The sequence below is a fragment of the Sinohyriopsis cumingii genome, chromosome 12 (assembly GCF_028554795.1).
Source record: "Sinohyriopsis cumingii isolate HCF-2022 chromosome 12, ASM2855479v2, whole genome shotgun sequence".
NCBI lineage: Eukaryota > Metazoa > Mollusca > Bivalvia > Unionida > Unionidae > Sinohyriopsis > Sinohyriopsis cumingii.
The window spans coordinates 94,916,767-94,938,968 of record NC_142972.1 but is presented as its reverse complement, the minus strand read 5'-3'; the positions used below and the strand labels follow the sequence as shown (position 1 = coordinate 94,938,968).

General features: G+C 34.2%; 1 protein-coding gene across 1 annotated transcript in view; it reads left to right on the top strand.

The window, feature by feature from the left end:
- LOC149787011 (toll-like receptor 10) overlaps positions 1-15,462 on the top strand; it is a 43,265-nt gene extending 27,803 nt beyond the window's left edge. The window contains exon 2 of the mRNA XM_089977558.1: positions 11,437-15,462. Within this exon, the coding sequence (XP_089833684.1) occupies positions 11,619-14,009 (2,391 nt within the window). The 5' untranslated portion in view covers positions 11,437-11,618 and the 3' untranslated portion in view covers positions 14,010-15,462. The remainder of the gene's footprint in view (positions 1-11,436) is intronic.
- The last annotated feature ends 6,740 nt before the right edge of the window (positions 15,463-22,202 follow it).

The window sequence follows — 22,202 nt, the reverse complement described above, 5'->3', positions numbered from 1 at the left end:
ATGATGTTGAAAGTAAAGTCAACGAGACCAAACCAACAGAGACAAATAGACAGACGGACAGAGTGACACAGAGACACAAAGAAAGAGAAACAATTTCGCGCTCGGTAGCAATGTTAATCAAAGCAGAATAATGACAGACCAGCTATAAATGTATTAAATATTGTAATAACCGATTGGTTGTTTATCATTTCACTTTCTTTCTACCCACACTTATTTCCATGCGCCGGTACATGAATGGCTGAACGATCAGTGTTTGCAGTGCTCTATTGTCTTTATTAAAACCATTGTTCATGTTTGAATCATAAGTGTTTCTTATATTGATTTAATCTATGTGAATAAAAATAGAAATTCAAATAGAAACCAATGAATTTATCAATATGCAAATGTGCATGTGAATCGCCAGAAAGGACAAAGAACAACAGTTTGTAGCGGAAACACTCGGCAGGGATGTGATGTGTTCATTCACTCGGGCAATATATAGATGCCTGCAGTCAGTCTTAACTCCATTCAGATGGCAAAGATGTGCATTTGTATGTGGTATAGCCTCGTTTCCTTTTACTGAAGCATTTATACATCTCGACGTGACAGTCGCGTGTCTGCCGCATAAAAGGCAAATTTTATTATATATACATTACATACCACAAAGGGTCTGGCAGTTAAATGAATATCACGCGATCTCACTTCAGAACGCATCACCTTCTTCACATCCTGACGTCATTGTAGCCGCTGGTATACGTTTTTTCCTGAACTTTCAAGCTGCTCACAAAGTGTGAAAAATTGGAGGAATCTAAAATTGTTTTGCCTGCATTGTGAAACACTGTCGTATTCAAGTACTACCAACTTTGCTTTTAATGAGAAGTATACAATTATGATTTAGAAGAATGAAAATTGCATTTAATAAAAAAAATCCTAGAAAAGGCATTCATTATACTCTGACTCTGTTATCCAGGTCATCATTATGCCGAACATAACTTGAATTCCAAATGATGCATGCAAGTCACGAAAAGCAATTAGTACTGCTTTTTTCCTAGCACATAAAAGTACCTTCAAGTCCTTCATTTACTCCCCCCGCCCAGTCGAAACGTTATGCATTCAATTGTCTGTCGAAATTTTATCTTTTATTCTATAATTGTTTGACTGTTACCAGAATTTTAGCTCGTCAGATTTAAAACTAATAAATTTCTATGTTGCGAAATTAAAAGCAAAACATATATCATCAGTGAGTGGCCGAAACCACTGCGATGGCTATTAAACCCGTTATTGCAAACTCTATGGTGGATCTAAAATGCGGGAATATAATCGCTATGATGGATCGTAAACTCATGCCTGGAATCTATGAAGTGGATCTAACACATTTGGGTGGAATCGTTGAAACAGATGTTAAACTCGTGCCTGGAATCGCCCTGGTGCATCTAAAACAATCGGTTGGAATCTGTAGAGGATCCAAAACACCTGAATAGAATCTATTTGTAGGGTATAAAACACGTTGATGGATTTCGTACAATACCTTATGACGAAATTATCTGGCAATTTGCTTAAATTATTCCGTTTAAAAACATTATTCATTCGGATTAAATGAATTTAGACCTGTCAGGAGTATTAAACCTTTTTTTTTTTTTTAAACCATGCACATACGTGAAGAGAATGTAAACGGGTCTCAAACCTTGTTCTATACTATGCACATCAATACTGTTTACTTTAGGCAATAAGCTCTGCGAGGTTTCGCTTGATTTTTTGGAGGTTTGTTAAGTACCATATTAGTTACTGCTGATACCGGGGTTAGGGAATACCTCACTGATTGATGGATTGACGTCTAGATTGGCTAGTAAGTAGATGGATGAATGTATAGACGTATATGTGGGTTAGTGCGTGGATGGATGGAAGGGTTGACGTATTGGTGGTCGGTGCGTAGATCGATATTTTGATTGACGTACACGTTGGTCAGTGAGTAGGCTAATCGATATATTGATATTTTGAGGACTTAATGATGAGATGGAAGGGTTGATTAAATTATGGTTGTGTAAGCGGTTAGCAGGATGGATTATTTGAGGTATAGTTTGGTTAATACGTATATGGCTGGATATATTGACGTAATGTTGGGTCGGCATGGATGGATAAGTTGACGTATAGTTGAATTTATATATATATATATATATATATATATATATATATATATATATATATATATATATATATATATATATATATATATATATATATAACTTGAGGCTACATTCAAAATCGATGACGACATAGGTTTAAGTTCTGTCTACACTCATGAATAATATAAGTTTATTAATTAATCGCGTACCATTGTCTCTGATTCTTATCTCATATTGCTTTGCATGAGAAAGGGAGAGATAGAGAGAGAGGTAGAGATCTTCATTTGGATCATATTAGGATGAACTAATAGGCTCACTGACCAGCCAATATAAAGGGAGACAGACCTTCAATCCTATCCATTTTTGGGAGGATTTGTTCAAGACTTTCGCTCAGGTATAAAACAAAATGAAATATTATAATACACCCAAGGTGTGTACTGTATGTATTTACTTCTCCATTTATAGCTTTGTGAGATGTTGTGTCTATTTCCCGATAATGGGAAACCTGTGTTGATAATATGGATTCTTTGTCGATATTGAAGGTCTGTATTGGGGAGATATTTCTGTGACGGTCATTAACAAATTATTAAAGATTTATACAATATTCCTTTCTTCATAGATTAGTCAAATATACATATAATAATATACAAATTAAATTCACACACAAAGATGTATTATGAATGACAAACAATATACACAAAGCAACAGAGAACTTCTGAAGATTGGAAACTGCATTTGCAACAAGATTATATGTTCCCTTGATGTTAATGGTGTATTCCTGCAAGTCTAAACACCATTTCAACAATATATGATTGACATGTTGATAATGAAAGCAATACGCTTGTGATTCCTGAAGACAATATTCGGCGAAGGAACAGAACGAACATAAATTTAAAAGAGTTGCAAAGCCGATATTAAAGCCAATCATTCCTTCTTGATTGCATAATAGTTTCTCTGGTGTTTATTTGGTACATGGGAGGTATGCAAAACATTACGTTCTAAAGCGTTAATGGACAAGGTTGGTTCGTGTCCTTTAAATATATGTCCGACTGCAATATTGACTGCAAAGGCAGACGGATAGTACTATGTTAAAATATATACCAATGGATCAAAAACAAACAACCCACCAAGAACAGCAGCAGTAATAGTCATCCCTGAATCTGAATTCAATATACAAACGGGATCCAGATTACCTGACTATTGCTCCATTTACACCACTGAAGTCTGGGCTATACTTGAATCACTACAATGGATCAAAGACAACCAATTACCTAAAGCAGTCATTATAAGCGATTCCCTAAGCGTTATCAAATCGATCCAAAATCGCAATACACACTCTAGGGAACAATTTATCGACAGAGCATGCCAATTAATCGACGATATCACCACAGCACATCAATTAGTCGAGCTCATGTGGATACCGTCGCACATTGGAATCTCTGGCAACGAAACACCAAACAAAGTTGCAAAAACCAAACTAGGAGATCAAAACTCTATCAAGCTTAACTATAGCTCTACAGAAGCAATAAGCTTCGCACAAACATATATAGATCAAACATGGCAAGATTTTTGGAACTCCTCCACAAAAGGTAAAAAGCACCATGAAACCCCAAAAAGCGTAGATAGGAACATACAGCTACCTAAGGGTACATATTTAGAACAGAAAACCATAAACAGGATAATAACCAGAAAAACTAAACCAGCAAACAGTTATGGAAGTTTGTATAGGACCCAAACCAGCAACCATTAACTGCTTTAACTGCCACACCACCGAAGATCTACACCACCTATTCAGTATATGCCCAAAATATCAACCCGCTCGGAAAATATTTATCAAAAACCAAAAAGAGATTTGATCTCCTCACACATACCCAGAGTTGCTTGTGGACTCTAATAAAAATAAACAATCAGCATATAAAAATATAAACAAATTGATAGGCTCAGCAGGACTTAGGAACAAAATATAATTACTATCCCCACAAAACCAAAAGACCCAGTAACTAGCTAAATAAATTGAGAAGCCACCACATAAAAACTCATAACATATCATTCAATTTTATAAAAGCATTAATAAATAATTCACTTAGAAGCAACTATAAAAAACTAAGAAAACCGCAAAATCGGATGTCCTAGATGTCCTTAACGAACTGTGTAATCGGCTAGGACTCCTGTCTCTTGCTAAATAAAGTATAAATAACATTAAATCTCTTAAACCATTAATTAATAAATGACTTCAAGAGGTAATATTTAAAAACTTATAAATAACATAACGTATGAAGCACACCCTAAACACCTCGACTAGTAATACCATAATAACATTGAAAATCTCTCTTCATACATGATTTCTACTAAAAACCTCTATAAGCAGCATAGAACATCCCCCTCCTTTTAGAACATTTTGAAGAAGAAAAAAAAATCGAAAAAAAAAATCGCAAGAAACACCAGGCAAATGCAACAAGAAACCAGCGATGTAAAGCAGCAGGACCGTTCCCGAGCTCTCCTTCCCACTAATGACAGCCAACCATTCAACTGTAAGGGTCCTTTATGGACCCACAGATTGAGGCCAAACTATTAGGGTTCCTTGATTCCATAAAAGCCTGGGGGAGGTGGCACCATCTCCTTACCCAGGAACAACTAGCAGGCTGCGGTGCAGTCAGAAAAAAGGGGCACATGCACAATTGTGAGCACGCCACTATAATTAAACTCAACAAAGAAAATGTGTTGCCTTTATTTGATGTTTGTTGATCTACAACTTAATTATGATTTTTTGGGTGCTATGGGTAGTTTTGATTGGATTACATAATCGAAGTTGTGTGGGTGAGATGGGTAGTGTTGGACTGACTACATACTTATGGGTACAAGATAAAACCTTTATTTAGAATATCTCAAAATGTTTGTGATACATTTATTTGGACACCATTTTTAAATTGTCGTTTGAAATGTACTTGTATATGTGAAAGTTAAACGCTTTAAACGAAAAGGAAAATAGTAAGCTTAAAATTAAAGGTAATACAATTCATCATGCTGAAAATATTAATTGTATTTTAGTGATAAACCGAAAAAAGAGAAGGCTTAGAGCCTGATGGAATAAAGCTTAGAATCAAACTTCCTACATTTTGTGTATGTCGATTTTCCGTTTTATGTAATTAGGAGGATTTTTACGTCAAAAAAGTGATGAGAAAGAGGATACTTTTTTGTTGCTAAATATATGTCATCATCAGGGACATTAGCACAATCATCGTCAGCCCACTTGTCTTTGTCAGTCTGATTAATGGTCTAACCACATTTGTTCGCAACATCCTCATTACCTTTATGCTAATATTTAAAAATCCCTCTCTTCTTTGTTGCATCCAGCTTGTTGTTTATGTCGTCTTATAAAGCCCAATGACAAGCATTAACTTATGTAGGAAAGTATGATTTATAGTTTTAACTACTTCTCATATGTTTTACAATTTGTATCCATATCCTGCCTCTGTTCTATCTCCCTCTCCCTCACACTCTCGTACTCTGTCTATTAGCAAAGAAAAAAATGACCATACCACCTTTATTGAAAACAAGGAAATGTTTTTATCCGTTTGGCCTTTGTCAAGAAATGATGCCATTTGCCTGCTATTCACGTATTTCAAATTGCAATCGCTTATTCACCTCTAGATCACACACAGGCTACACATAAATCGTTTTCAGATATATTTTGCTTTTGTTGTATCACAAAGCTGCATTAAGCAAAAGAGTTTTGCCGTACAATCTTCATTGTAGTTTGATAATAACCTAATTTGTCATTTAAAAGATTTATGGAAAATGCATTACATTATATAAACAAACGCATTTGTTTGCTCTTGTCGTTTGCACCCTTTATACTTTTTATGTATGTGTTTTGTGAAACAACGTCGTTTAAATCTAGGTAAATAAAGGGACAATAATATGCGTACATGTTTAGAACTGACGAATAATTCCAATTAAATCAGTCTGATTGCGGAATGCATATTGTTTAGTTATGGAAAAACGTGATAATTACGGATTGATATATTGATCACGTATAAGACTTAAATGTAAATGACTTTTTAAAAATATTAAAATGAAATGCAGCATATGCGAACAGCACAATTCTGGATATATTCAGCAGTGGATAGATGAAAAGAAACAGTAATATTACAGAGAACAAATGACGGCATTGGGTACTAAACAGCAGCAAATGCACAATTTAATTTAAAATATTTAACATAAAGACATCATTTTGAAAATATACCCATGTGATTACAATGCATCCTTGTATCAATTATAACTGTCGTAGCAAAATGTATTCAAATCAAAAAGTTTATTTTCCGACTAGATCCATTATTCGGAAATTCAAAGTCATGCTAAATCAATCTCGCATTATAAACAAAAACCCTACTTACCTTTCCATTTTAGGCAAACAGAGAAGCGGTTAAAGATAAAGAACATTCCCTTAAATATTTTAATTAATGAACAGAAGTTTAGTTAATGAAAACCATCCAATTATGCAATGGGTGATATGGAAGGTTTATGATAATCTAATGTTTATATGTTTTCCTTCAGTTGAGAAAACTAAGAGACCTGAGGCTAAGGGACATATTCCTAATAAACTTAAGCTCAGATTCATCTAACCTACTACTACTACTACTACTACTACTACTACTAATAATAATAATAATAATAATGACACCATTGTTTATGAGACCAATACAGCGTACACTAAATCTTGTTATGAAATTTAAACAAGGCACCTCGACAAAAAAGGACTTTAAGAGGCAGTTGTCATTTAAAAACAGTTTTGACATTAAATTCATGAAGGTCATTATTTAATGACATTTATAATTCCAAAGTCTCCAACCACACCTTCTCAATATCAAGTAGTAACGGTAGGCAAGTTTTGCTATACGCACAATGGTGTTTTTCTGAATAATGCTCACGTGTTTGTGCATATAAAATCCAGGTATATTCTACGCGAGATAATCGATGCAGAAGTGAACACTGGAGGTTGATGATACTGAATAGTATATTTGAAAAGTTTAAAAGTAAGCATTGTCTTGTGTGAATAGTTTTTAATTTTTAAATCTCGAGCTAAGGCTCGTTCGATCATTCCATATTGCTAAATGGTTGTCTTTATGTGACTGAAGGAAGTGTGAATGTATGTGTCTTCTTGCGTTTGGTCAACAAGTCCTGGGATTTTATCTAACAGACAAATTGACTTTCACATTATTTTTAAGTTATCGTTTGAAACGCACTTGCATATGTAAAAGGTGTATGCTTTAAACGAAAATGAAAATAAATTTAAAATTAATGTTTAGAGAGTTGCATTATGCTGAAGCAAATTACTTGTATTTTAGAGAAAAACGAATCTCACCCCGAAAAGATAGAAGGCTTAGAGTTTGATGGAATAAAGCTTAGACATCGACGTCAATCACCCGTTATGCGTTGAACACTTCTAATTTCCAATGGTTTATTCATCTCATGTACAATGTTTGAATGATGCGAACGTACACATAAGGAGCTAGAACTCTCTTCAATATTTTTCTTGCTTTTGTTATATCAGGAAGCTATAATAATCACAGGGAGTTCTCCGTATAAAGATATTATATAGTTTAAAGAACCTTAATTACAAAATGTTATGAAAAATCCAATACCTGTATAACCAGCGCATGTGTTTGCTTTTGTTATATTTGCTCTTCCTTCTGTATATGTATGTGTTTTCTGAAACAGCTTTGATTAAAACTATACAAATATGGGGACAACAGAATGTTCAAATGCTTAGAACTGATGAATAATCATATTGCAATCAGCAGATTGCGCAATGCATATAATTTCCTCATAGCCAAACGTGATAATTATGGATTTATTTATTGATCAGGTATAACAGTTAAAGAAAAATGAGTTCGTAAATATTTTAGAACAGAAATGCAATCAAAATGAGAACAGCAAACTCCTGGATACATTCAGCACTAAATGAAAGGATATAGTAATATTACAGACAGCAAATGCGTATTAAGTTGGCATTGTGTATCAAACAACAGTAAGATTATTCCACCATTTTGAAAATATGCCTCTGTGCACAAAAGGGAAATGTTTGTTATAAGATAATATTTGGTGGACAATATGTGGATAATCAGAATTGAACTCTGTGGGATATTCCAAGTTCTAAAATTTGCACCTGCCATTTCACTTCATAGCAATGGTTTAATTATGACAAAATTCGACAAATCGACAGTTTCATTTTCTTGACTATTATTTAGACGAGACATTTAGTCCATATAAACATGAAATCAAAAACACTTTAGTTATTGAGTCTGCGATTGTTACGTTCTTAATAAATCCATAGGACACTTCTCAGAATTGTGCTTTTCATCTGATGCATTGTAGTGTAGTATCACATTTTAAGCTGTGAACAAATTTAAATCTAATGTTGTATTACGATTTCGTGCAGTCCGTATCTTTCCAATGTCGATACACTGGCAAGTTGCACAGTTGTGCGATAGTTATTATTTGTTTTGGAGGGATCGAATACACAATGATGAGTTGGTTGTATTAGATGTTTTCGAAGGTCAACTTAATTATGGTTGTTTGGGTGCTATGGGTAGTACTGAATGGATTACATAATCGTAGTTGTGTTGGTGAGATTGGTAGTGTTGGACGGATTACATAATTATGGGTACAAGATAAAACCTTTATTTATAATATATCAAAATTGTTGTCACACGTTTATTTTCGGCGTGTACATAATAGTAAATTAGGATTACACCACTGATGTCACTAATACTACTTATCCTGTTGTGCCATCCTATATATTCTTAAATGCTATGCAATGTGAGGTAATACAACTGATTGAGTTCGTGTTGTATGGCATTGTATAGTGATGTTTACCACCGGGGCATCATGCCGCAGATATGTATCATTTGGTCCCACCCAGTCTTATTATCTTGATATTAAGCTGAACAGTCGTAACACTAACAGAGAGCTGCTTGTCCTATTATATATGATTTTGGTCTGATTCGTCAGATGTTTCTGAACCTACGACATTCCGCATTCGAGACAGACGCTCTAACCACTTAGCTCACTGAAGCAGTCTATTGAAATGGTAAAAATGCATAATTATATCAATTATAACTTTGGGAGGAAACCTTATTCAAAGGAAGTGTTGGCAGCTTTCAATACAACCACTACTCAGTCTTTCAAAGTCGTGTTCTTTCTGTCTTCTATTTTGAAAAACAAGCTATCCAGCCTTTAAGTTTTAAGCAAACATAGAATAGATACAGAATAAAAAAACAGTCGATTAAATATGGAATCAATGGAAACTAAAATATATATAAATAATCTAGAGAAGCTTTGTCAGTAAAAGCAAATCTTATATATAATGGGTGTCATGAAACGTTTTATGAAAATCGTACGTTTACAGGTTTCTTTTCACTTGGTGTATATGTCAAGAAACATGAGGCCCCTGAGACGTACATTTATATCCAATAAATATATGAATCTCACTTACTAGCAAAGATTTGACATTAAATTGATGACGGTCATTTTTCTAATTAGGAAAACGTTGATTTCGGAGCTTATCAAGTTAATTTCATTAATTCATCTGCAGAGAAGCTATGCTTACATTGACCTTAGCCGCATTCGATCACTAGTCCTCAGGTGCATTCATCGCAAACTAATGTTGGTTCTTTCCACTATACCACATGTGTACATTGCACACAAATACGGCTTAATTGGTGATGACATAGCTACATTGGCTTCGACTGCAGATAGGCATCTAATCATCCTCAACATGTGTATATAATTTGTATTACATTTTCATGCGTAGAATGCCTAGCTAGAGTGAATCAACATTTAACTCTATTGTTTTAACATATAAGAGTTAGCTACTTAGGAATCATCTCTTGTACTGTATATTATTCGTTGACGTAACGTCCTATGATCAACATATATAAGGATTCTATTCAATATAATACGTGACTGTTTTAGGGAAATTAATTCTCATTTACCCCAATTGCAATCTGATATTATTCTAAATATTAACATAGACACTGATATGCGGTGCTCTATTAAAGGTGAATCAGTATACATTCATATGCAATAACGTAAGCCTCATACACTTTAAAGTGCTTAGCTTCGTATATTCTGAAAACATGCCATTGTTATTTTCTTTATTTGTTTCTGTCATTTAGGGAAGTCGGAAATGATGCTTCTGCAGCAGAAATCGCAAGTCCTCTTTCTGTTAGCGGGTTTACATAAAATTATCTGCATAAAATGTTAAAATTAAATTGTCACTTGAATGGAATCGCTGAAAACATTTGCTATCATAGGACGCAGGTTGTTTAAATTGCTAACAATTCATAATTCCCTTATTCCTGTTATGTGACTGGAAGTTCCTGCTGCAGAAATTACTCACCGTAGACTTAACGGAAGGAAGTCACATCACCAGAGCTACAGGAATTGCAAGATACAAAAACGTATTCTAAATGGTTATAAATCTAAAAAATCCAATGAACCAAGATACTAAAATGATCAGAACCATACACGTATAAATAAATAGTGCATCACTTTGTGGAAGTATCAAAGGAATGGTAAGGCCTCAGTATGCACTTTGCTAAGTCCAAAAACCAGAATCTCAACCAATACAAGCACCACCATGTTTAAAGATTGCTGATCCTGTATAAGACGGCAAAGTTTCACTATAATGCGCGGAAATGTAACACCTGTATAGGCCGTAATAGGTATACGAAACGGTAGAAATGATATTAAAATTCAATACCTATACGACATTTCATTTTCTGACTTTCATTGCGGCATTACTGTAGGTTATGGTATTGCTGAGTCAAGTAACCATGATTCTAATATACATCTCCTAAATCCAAGAAAGCGAATCAACGAATTTTGTTAAAGTAACGTACATGAAGCATATATATATATATATATATATATATATATATATATATATATATATATATATATATATATATATATATATATATATATATATATATATATATATATATATATATATATGACTTTTCGCAACGTCCAGCTACGGAAATAGTACAATGCAATTAAGCTGACACTGTCAAGACATTATTATTCAAACATTCAAAAATTTCTCATCAAATTCTCACTTTAATTTTTATATAAGGATTATATTTCTACTTCAATTCCAATTTTACGCTACGGTAGGCATGGTATACTTACAATTCCATGATTTGAAAAAGATGTCTCATAACATACTTGAATATAAGATTTGAATTTATCTCTTGAAATATTGTAACCTTTTTGGAAATGATAATGCGAACAGTATTCTAATCACTTCGAACTTGTCTTGTTTCAGAAATAGTTACCACTTTGGAATGTAACTAGGATATTGATACGTTTCCTGGATATCACAATGGACGTTAGTATATTAAAAATCTCAAAAGTGCTGCCGTGTGGATGACCGATCATGGACCCTTACTATTAGAAGACTTTACGGATTTCATCCTTAGTATTAGGAAATAAGATTTCGATTCCGAAATGTCGCGAGGAAATATTTTATGTTCAATTGGTCTTCTAATTGTTCTTACTATTGGAATGAGTGAATCAAGGTCGTGTAATTTGGAGGGCACGTCTTATATATGTACAAATATATCACATATAGAAGATTTTCAACTTTACTTGCCAATCCTTGTACAGAAAGTAACGCTTATTGGAACGAGGACTATCAAAGAGTCCTTTCCTAATGACCTTTTCCAAGATATCAGTTGGACAAATGTATCGGAACTTTCCCTTCATATGTTCACACGTATACTTTCAATTGATAAATCCTTTTTGAAAGGACTGAACCACTTGAGATCTTTATCGATATCAGAATGCTACTATCTTCAAGTCATTGATTCTGCATTATTTGACTCTACTCCTGATCTTGAAACATTACATCTTGATGGGAACCTCATGTTGAGATTATCTGCTGTCGAAAATGCTCTGAAAGGAAAAGTCAATAAATTGAAGAGTCTGTCATTACATCATCTTCAAGCAGAAGTTCATGAAGCTGGTTTCATCGGTAAAAACTTTATGAATGCTCTTGAAGGAAAACAGCTTCTATACCTTGATGTCAGTTATGCCAATATAGCGGGAATTTCTTCAAATGATAGCTTACACGATGTATTATACAATTTAAGATATTTGAATATATCACATTCCAAACTTCCTTGCTATAGGTTAATGCGATTTGGGATCGGTGGTCCCCTCCCAAATCTTGAGGTGGCAGATTTTAGTGGATGTCAAACGTACATAACGAATCCTAGGGTAAACACAGTCAACATTCACAAATGTAGTTTGCCTCCAGAACTGAAATACTTATTTCTTGAAAATATTTTCTCATATCAAAGAGAACTACGCTTACAATTTGAAGAGCAATATACTAATTGCAGCTTGTGTAATCGTTTGGAAGTCCTTGATCTTAGCAATAACAGACTTACTCATTTCAACGTGACAATAACAGGAGTAGAGTGTTTCCTTAGACTGGTAAAGTTCAACCTTTCCAAGAACGGTATGGAGTACATATCACCATCAGTGGTAAGTAGTGTCTCAGCACTGAAGGTCTTGGACATGTCTGAAAACCAGCTGTATAAAATGCAACATATGGGTGATTTCAATAACTTACTGCGGAAGAACTTGATGCTGGAAATAATATATCTTCGAAATAACCAACTTAGTTTTATTCCAAACAACTTCCTCATTTCCAATACCAGATTGCTGCTTCTTGATTTAAGAGACAATGACATTAACAAATTTAGTATCAACTTTAGACATTTCTTGAACTTGAAGATCATAGATTTAGGTAAAAATCGGCTAGGAGGTCTGTTTTCTAGTATGTATCAAACATTGGAAGTACTTTATTCATATCAAGCAAACAACAACGGAAGCACACTTAGCTTCTTAAATAATAATCTTATTTTGCAGTCGCTTGATAGGAAAAGTATTACAGAAAGGTATAAATATGGTAACAATATCAACGTGAGTTTGTGTCTTGAAGTCAAATGTAAGACTATTCCACAATACCTAACGATTGATTTATCTGAAAATCCCATCGACTGCAGGTGTGAAAATGAAGGCTTTCTGAAATGGGCTGTCAATACAAAAATACGATTCGTCAATTCGGAAAGTTTGGTTTGTAATTATGGAAATAGGAATTCTCTCCTTGACAGGAAGTTACACGAAAGCGTTGAATTTGATTGTCTGCTTCCTGCCCTTCTCATCAAAGCTATTTCAGCAATTCTTTCCGTCATTGTGATTTTCAGCATTGTAATTCTCGTGGTTCGTAAGATTCACTTGAATCGTCGCAAGGCTCAAAATATTGAAATTCTAAAAAGGGAGATTAGAAACCGTCATCATAATTTCCGGTACGTGGCATTTATTCCCTACTCCAGTCATGATTACGATGTTGTTGAAAATAATATATTACCAGCTCTTAGGACCTCCATAAAGAAAAGACTGGATACAGACAAGGAAGTTCTTTGCACTGGAATGGAAAATTTCATACCTGGTATGCTCATCATAGATGAAATACACAGATGCATCGATGAATGTTTAGTTGTAGTTCCCATTATAACATCAGGTTTCATTCAATCGCCATGGAGCCAGAACGAATGTTCAGTTGCGATTCAAAAACATAGAAAAGTATTGATTTTGATGGAGAAACAGACAGATATATCACATGCCGGGACAACGGTTACAAATCTGATTGAGAATTACACAAGAGCAACATGGTCGAATAAGGAGGGGCAATTTGTGATTCATCCGCCGTTGAATGTTGTTTGTGATAGAATAATTACTGTAGCTGCTGAAACCCTAAATAAACAAAAACATTATCAACGTCAAAGGCCAGGTAATTTAATTCCATTACTTGAGGAGAATCCACCGTAATAGCCCCGACATATATGCACAGTAAAATGTATCTGATTGATGGACAAGTAGAACGTTTTCTTAAGGTGTTTTATTCGATATATTACTGACAATTCACCCCGATCCTGAACGTTATCAAAAGTTTCATATATGGATGGAGAAGACCGTGTGTAACAGAGCAGAATAATGCGCTGTGTTTTTCAGACTTCACAGCTTCTGTTTTGTCTTCTTTCTTAATTTGCTACCTTCGCATAGATAATAAACAATGTCTTTGAAAAGTTCGTCATAATTCTGCTATAAGTTTACACAGACGTATTACCCTGAAGTTTTTTTTATCGCATTCGACAAGGTCAGAGAGCGCGGAACTGAGACTATGTAGTTGAAACTTTGTCTCCTACTTGTATCATGCGCTTGTTTTATTAATTATATATACAACAACTTCACGTCTGTGGAATGTTATTGCATCAGAATGAAACAATTCTTCCATTGTTGTTTCACACGTGAATAAACATTTTACTGTCGTGAAGATCGTTGTTTTATTTGAAATATGATTTCAAAGGTAAACTTAAGTTCCTGATCTGATGAGACTGTTTCATATTATAAAAGTATATTCCCGTACATTAAGTAGACATAGTTTTGCTTTTTACGTTTCCCCACACCTAAAGCCATATCCAGGCTGCATATAAATTTTGTCCTTCAAAATCCACATGTATCATTGCAATCCGTGTATAATACGTTTTATTCGTTTTGTTTCAAAACATCTTGTTATGGTGTTGGTGTTTGTACATGTAACTCAGGAATTCAGCATGATGGTAGAAGAGCATAAATTAGTTTCTTTCATTGCGAATAGTCTTCAACACCCGATCCATGATTTAGCATTTGAAGAACTAATACTGTTTGGGCGAAAAGGCATACAAATGATAGCAAGGAAACAAAGATAAAAATATTCACGATACACAGATTGACAACTGTTATATCAAACATGTATAAGTAAAACATTGTCAGTTGCGCGTTTAATAAATTTAAGCCACAAATCACACGGCAAATATCACTATTTCCATAAGTATTGGATTAAAAAGTATGTGAGAGTTAAAAAAAATATTTGATATTACAGAACAGATTTATAAGATTTGTTTTGTAGTCTGTCTTAATTTGCTACATTCACCGAGATAAACTTGCACATGTTTGCAGCCACATGTTCCATCAGTTACACAGACTTAGTACCATGAAGTTAATATCGCAGTCGTTGAGGACAGAAAAGGTGGAGTTAAGACCATTTATTGACAAAACGTCTCTTCCTTGTATCAGACACCCATCTTAATAATTAGACTTGGTTTAACTTCACTCCAATAGAATGTTATTACATCGAAGTGAACTAATTCTTCTAAACGTATGAAACATATGTGGAAACATTTCGCTGAAGTGAAAAGCTAAATTGAAATTATTGGCCTGTTAAAAATATTTATATTGTATTTTTTTCCCCTTACATTTAGAAAAATAAACATTTTATGCTTTAAACTGCATGCAAAAAAAAATACATATTTGTCACTTTTTATAGCTTTCTGTGTTTTTGTTGCCAAAATGTTACTAGGATCGATGTTTTAAAACTTTTGTATCATTATGTAATCCCAATTGTATAAATTGACCACATCTTATACGTTTTGATAGAACGTAAGCGGCCATGTGATGCTGATCTGGAAATAGTTAGACATCGATAAGTTATGCTCATTAGTTTTGCTTCACTATTTCCAGATCATTTGATGTGAAGTTTTTTCTATATAAACCCCGTGATTTCCGTGATCGACAATTAGAAGTTAAAACAATGTAACTGCACATATCTTCCTGCACTTCAAGCTCACCCCTTTTGCCTATGGAGAGATATGGCAGGTTTCAGAAGCCCATCTTCGGAAATTATTGCTTTTCGCCTGGTCAAACTGTTTCAGCAGCTGTTTTTAAAGGTCAGTGTCATATGTCAAGCAAGGAATTCCCATAATGGACACGATTTTGCTTTGTAAGAACGAAATGGTTAGTAAATAATAACAAAGAATGCTGCAACAAAACGTGTCATACGCAAGAGTAATTCTAGAAAAGAAGAATAGCCTTTTACAAACTCCATTAACCATGTTATATATATATATATATATATATATATATATATATATATATATATATATATATATATATATATATATATATATATATATATATATATATATATATATTAAAATAGTGATCATAATAATATACCACTGGCATGACCAGCTATAACACTCCAGTATTAGTATATATAGAATCGAATGCTCTTGGATGGCGAAGATCGGTCTATGTAATCCCTTGCAGTTAAGAGGCTAATGAAAGAAAACTTCGATCTACATAACGGTTAGTGTTCTTTTGACGTAATCTGCTGTTCTAACGAAAGAAGGGAAATAAATCTGTATTATATGGATAAAACGATAATGGTTGGTGATTTACTGATGTGTTCATTTACGATTACCACATTCTGCAAAATTTTTATCATTCAGCTTATTAGTACATTCTTTCGTGTCCAACAAGACGAAACATTTGGATAAAACGGTTCAAATTAGTGAGGGCAGATTTGCACATCACAGGTTATGGATGAAACAGGAATTTGTGTTAGCATTTTGCGGGAGAGAAATGACCAACGAACTTCAACAATTTGTCATCAGTTTTCCAACAGGGACATTTAAGATTTCGATAGGTATTTGTAACGATATTACAAGAAGAAGAAGCAGTCCATGCATATGTCCCAAAGAAATTACACGAGAGAGAGAGAGAGAGAGAGAGAGAGAGAGAGAGAGCATTTAAATAGGTTTAAACTCAGAACGTATTGTCTCATGTTGTGTGTATATACTTGCTTCAGACAATTAATAAGTTTTATTCCTTTACGCCAGAAGCGCTTGTGACACACGTTTTAACTTAGCATGTACAGATGATAAATAAATAACCAGCAATGAAAACGCGTCTACTTTGCAAAAAGCCAGCTCGGGTTTTAACATGTCTTTGCCAGTGTAAAGCAGTGTGTGCGTGTGAAAATGAATGTCCTTTAATGTTGTTGTAGTTGAGAACAGTGTAGCTTATCACAGGTTTATGGCCAAATTACAATTGAAGGTACCGCGGCGGTGGCCTAGTGGTTAGAGCGACCGCCTAGGATGCGTGAGGTCATCGGTTTGATCCCCAGCCAAGTCATATCAAAGACTTATAAAAATGGTACTAACAGCTGCCTCTCTTGGCGCTCAGCATTAACTGGCTAGTGTTATGGACTGGTCGGCCTGGTATCAGGAAAATGTAACTGGGAGTGACATCATCCATACAGTGCATTTTGGAAATGTTATTGGCACTTGTCGCCACAAAAATTAATTTTATTATGAGAAGCAAAAACGGCATGTATTAGTTTGGGACTTTTAGATTTTAGTTTATTATTGGCAAATTGCAGACAACCAGCATTTTGATTGTGCAGCCAGAAGATTGTGTCAGAAGCGGTTCTATCAGAAGTTGGTTTGAAAGGCGCAATTTCTAATTCGAAGCAGGTATTTTCTTCAATGTTATGAATGTTTGTGCCATTAATTTGTGCTAGTAACACGTGGCTTTTAAATTTCACATCTTGAGTTTTCTTTGTGCCCAAGTTTATTTTTTCGGCAGTAGTGGAAATTGTGCCATCTTTGTTCTCCCGTGTAATTTCTGCAAGGGCATATAGCAGTGCACCAATGTGGTGACATGCCTCGCCCTCGCTTAAAAGTTGAAGTTGCAAATACGCATTATATTGAATTTTGTCTTAATGAAAGATTTATGAAAACCAAACCCATATACTGCAGTCAGGGTTTTGTCTCTATTGTGATTTGGGAATGGATGGAATCACTTTACATCTGACGATACAGTGGCCGCATTACTCTAAAATATTCCTAGACTCCAAAGAGTGTACATGTCTATCTCCTATATAGGCTTTCGATCTCAGCTGATGTTTGCATTTCATAGTAAGTACCAGGTAATTGTAAATGTCTTTGTCAGTAAACGCTGGAATGGCTAAAACATCACTTGTCCAGTTTTCGAGTGACTCTATCTCGGCACTTTGTTCCCCTAGTGGGGTTGTCCTCACGCCTGTCTTATCCATTCATCTAATTCGTTCAGTTTCAACCTGACCACACCTTTTGGCCTATTAATCAATTCATTTTTGTTACCTGTTAACAACTGTTCATGTATACGAAATTAACGTTTCAGCCCTTTGATTGCGTAGCTACCAGTTTCTTCGGTGTTAATATATTGGTCCATTGCTCGCTCCAGGTACTTGCCAGAAGTTCTAATCATGGTACTCCGCGCTCTAGAGGACAGGGTAAGAAACTCAGTTTTCACATTTGTCTATAGTGGTTCTTTGAGTTAGAGGAGTTACACAGTATAGTCAGAATATCAATGTGCTTGACAAGGCACAGACTCTGATTAACAGATTAATGCAATCCAACTGTTCATACCTAAGAAATGCACACACTTTGATTAATATAGACAAATGAAATTGAATAGTACTTGTGCTTAACAAATGTATATACTCTGATTAATAGTCAAATGAAATTCAAGATTGCATGTACCTAAAAATGCAAGCCCTCTGGTTTCTATAGACCAATTACATTCGAGAGTAATTGTTCTTAACAAAAACACACTCTTATAAATAGACCAATGAAATTCAAGTGCATATGTGCTTAACAAAGGCACAATATGATTAATAAAGACTAATGAAATTAAAGAGTACATTTGGCTTACAAAGACAGACACTGATTAAGTGATATCAATGACACTCAAGAGTGCATTTGCTTAACAAAGGTACACACTCTGGCTAAGATTAAAGACATTCAAGATTACGTGTTCTTTACAAGGGAACACACTGATTATCATTTCTTTTCTTTGAACTTTCATGCTTTTGCATGTTTAGATGTTTCATAATTTTATAAGACTGCATATATTTGCTTTTGATTTTACTATAGCAACCTAATCCATTAATACAGATCGTCCAATTGTATAAAAAGCATGATCAGTCAATTTCCACTGTTTGTCATGTTTTATGAACATATCACAACGTATATTTTTCAACACTTAATATACCACTGTTATTAAATCTGACACACAAGTTAGTGATGCCTCACATTCAGATATGGGAATGGGGGTACTTTAAATATGTAATTATGAACTTGATACATATTTCTTAATTCGGCATGAAATTCATGGTCTATCTGGCCCAAAAATAGAACAAAATTTAGTACTCCACGTATGTACGGTTATTCAATATGAGTATACACACACACTCACACATACGCGTATTTATATACTTGTGAGACCTTGACATATGACTACAGTTCGAGGACCTGAAGAAGGAATGAAAGTTTATGTTAGAAATTTGAAAGTAAGCTTAAATGTAAGCCATGCAATATCTGTATCACTTCATTTTTGTCGTATACTTCTTTAAAAATTATGAAACTATATAATTATAACTATATACAGACATATACACGAGCTTAAATGTTCAAATCGTATTAAATATGTTATGTTTGAAAAAACAAACCCTTCGGCACTATTTTGCAACTTTGTAACCTCTTTTATTGACACAATCAAAAATTATCATCCAGTTGGGAAGTGTGAAATAACATTTTATAAAAATATGCATCAAGTCTAGATAGTGTAAAATAAAAACTTAAGAATATCAAACATATAAAAATTGTCAAATCATCTATTAAAATGAAAAATGTGATTTTTAAAAATTTAAGTTGACACCAAAGAAACACTAATGTTATGACTCAGTTTTCCCAATTCAAATTCACTGGAACTGAAGCTGCGATTGGGAAATATGCGCTTGACTCATTATATGACAATATATCACAACTAAAGTTTAATTATTAGGCAAACTAAAACGGGAGGTTAAGGACATTGCGTTCAATTCGTTTTACAGTTAATTTTTATTTTGTTTATGCCTTAAAATCATATGCCGTTATTAAATTCACATTTCTACTATTGTATATGCTACGAGATGAACATGTACAGTAATGAAAGCTAGACTATATGGAATACTATTTTGTTGTTAAAACAAAATGAGTTGAGAACACTGACTTATCCATTTGCTTAACAATAATCATCTAGTCACCATGAAGTCGGCGACATGCGTTTAAACTCTCTCTGACGAGCTGACTTTTGAGAAGGAGTTACATACACTTATCTTAATTCGTTTACTTCTTTTTCAAACAAGAGATAGTTATCAGCCTTCTGTAATTTTCATGTAAACAATTATACAAGATATGATAAACACCGATGGGTTAGTAGTGTTTAGGTTGATTGATTGGGCATTTAAAGAAATAGAAATGGCTATAATAATTATGGATACGTTTTTTATTAAGCATGCCTGTAAAATAAATCTCACACGATTTACATTATTAACATGTACAAGTATTACCTAACTACTATAAATAGGCGACATACATCAAAATAATCTTTGAAACGCCGATTGTTTAGGGTCAATAATCTCGGCATTTAATGCAGCCCGCAATCTGTCCATGGTTGTGTTAGGGCTTGAAGTCCGCGTACCACGAAATTTATACATTTTTCATTTAAATAAAAAGAGGCTTGTCAAACATCCTTTCAATGAAAAATGAATACGAGTGGTTATAATTGACACAGCGTACATACTGTACATATATTATATTTATATCACCTGCTAATACATGGGTTTGCACTGTGAATGGAGTTTAAGATTGATACCAGTCAACTGTTTACTGACCGAGCGAATGAGTTACTCGCATCCTTACCAAGCGTATCCACTAAAAAATGCAGTATGTGCCTTTTGTTGTTATTTAAAATCACCCTAGCAGTTTTATAAGCTGAGTGTTTTCTTTTTGAGTTTCTACTTTCTACATTGTCACAATTAATAAAAGAAACATTTATGATTTAAAATTGAAAGATGGTATTAATGAAGAAAGCAGAGCACTACAAAAACATGACTAACTCAATCATTGACATGAACGCTGAGCCCTTCAGGGACCAGCATACAGAAATAAGTGTGGACTAGAAACATGCGAAATGATGAACAAACAAGACGTAATTAAAATATTTTAATATATTTACAGTTGATCATTATTCTTCTTTAATAACTGTACTAACAACCATACGCTCTCTCGGTCTCTCTCTCTCTGTCTCTCTCTCACCGTTTGATCGGCTTAAATTAACATTTAAAATCACTCTTTAGTCCAGGGGCATCTTGGGATGACACAAAACGAAAATTCTCCTGTTAGATCGTCTGTTCATAGTTTTTCTCCCGTATCTTGCTATTATGGTCCAGAGAGAGAGAGAGAGAGAGAGAGAGAGACAGAGACATAGAGAGAGAGAGAGACAGAGACAGAGAGAGAGAGAGTGGGGGTGGGGGGATATTTTCATATTTAATTAATAATACTCGATTTTAGAACACTATAATAGGTTTAAGAAACAAAAACTAAATATTTTGTATATGGACCGCCTCGGTGGACTAGTGCTTAGTGCCTCCCAAAGTCTTTATCTCCCTTACTCCAGGTTTCTGGGTGTGGAAAGCAGAAAAGATTGCAGTGTATCCATTTAGAAAACGGGGATTATCAATATTTTTATCGTTATTTTCATACGTAACTAGTGAATGGTAAGTGGACAGAACACAGTAGCAACGGAGCCGGTGCAAGAATGTTTATATATGCATATCATTGCTTCATGGGCGGATCACAAATTAATATACCAACATTATTGTTATATCAAATTGCCAACACTATAAAAGCAATGTCATTTTTAATTTATATATGTATAACTGACAAGGTCAAATATAAACATATAGTACCTGTTGTCAAACGTTGCTTACAATATTCATGTTATGTCACGGATTACAATATGGGAATTGAACACTTTAACAGGATAGACTGATTATATGAACTATGGACCATTATGTAAAAGAAGATTGAGATATATGTAATTATACACAAAAAGAATGATATATGTGCTTTGGGGAGATTACAAAATATAAAAATTGCAAATCATAAAGAAATGCTAATTCTACGCGACCTCTCTTATTTATGTTTCGACTTTCCTGCGAAATAATGCCAGAGACTAATATGAACTTCTTCCTGGCATCAGGCAAGTAGATTCTGAAAGTCTTAATAACAATAATACGAGTGTGTATTATATTTTGCATCAAATTGATGACTT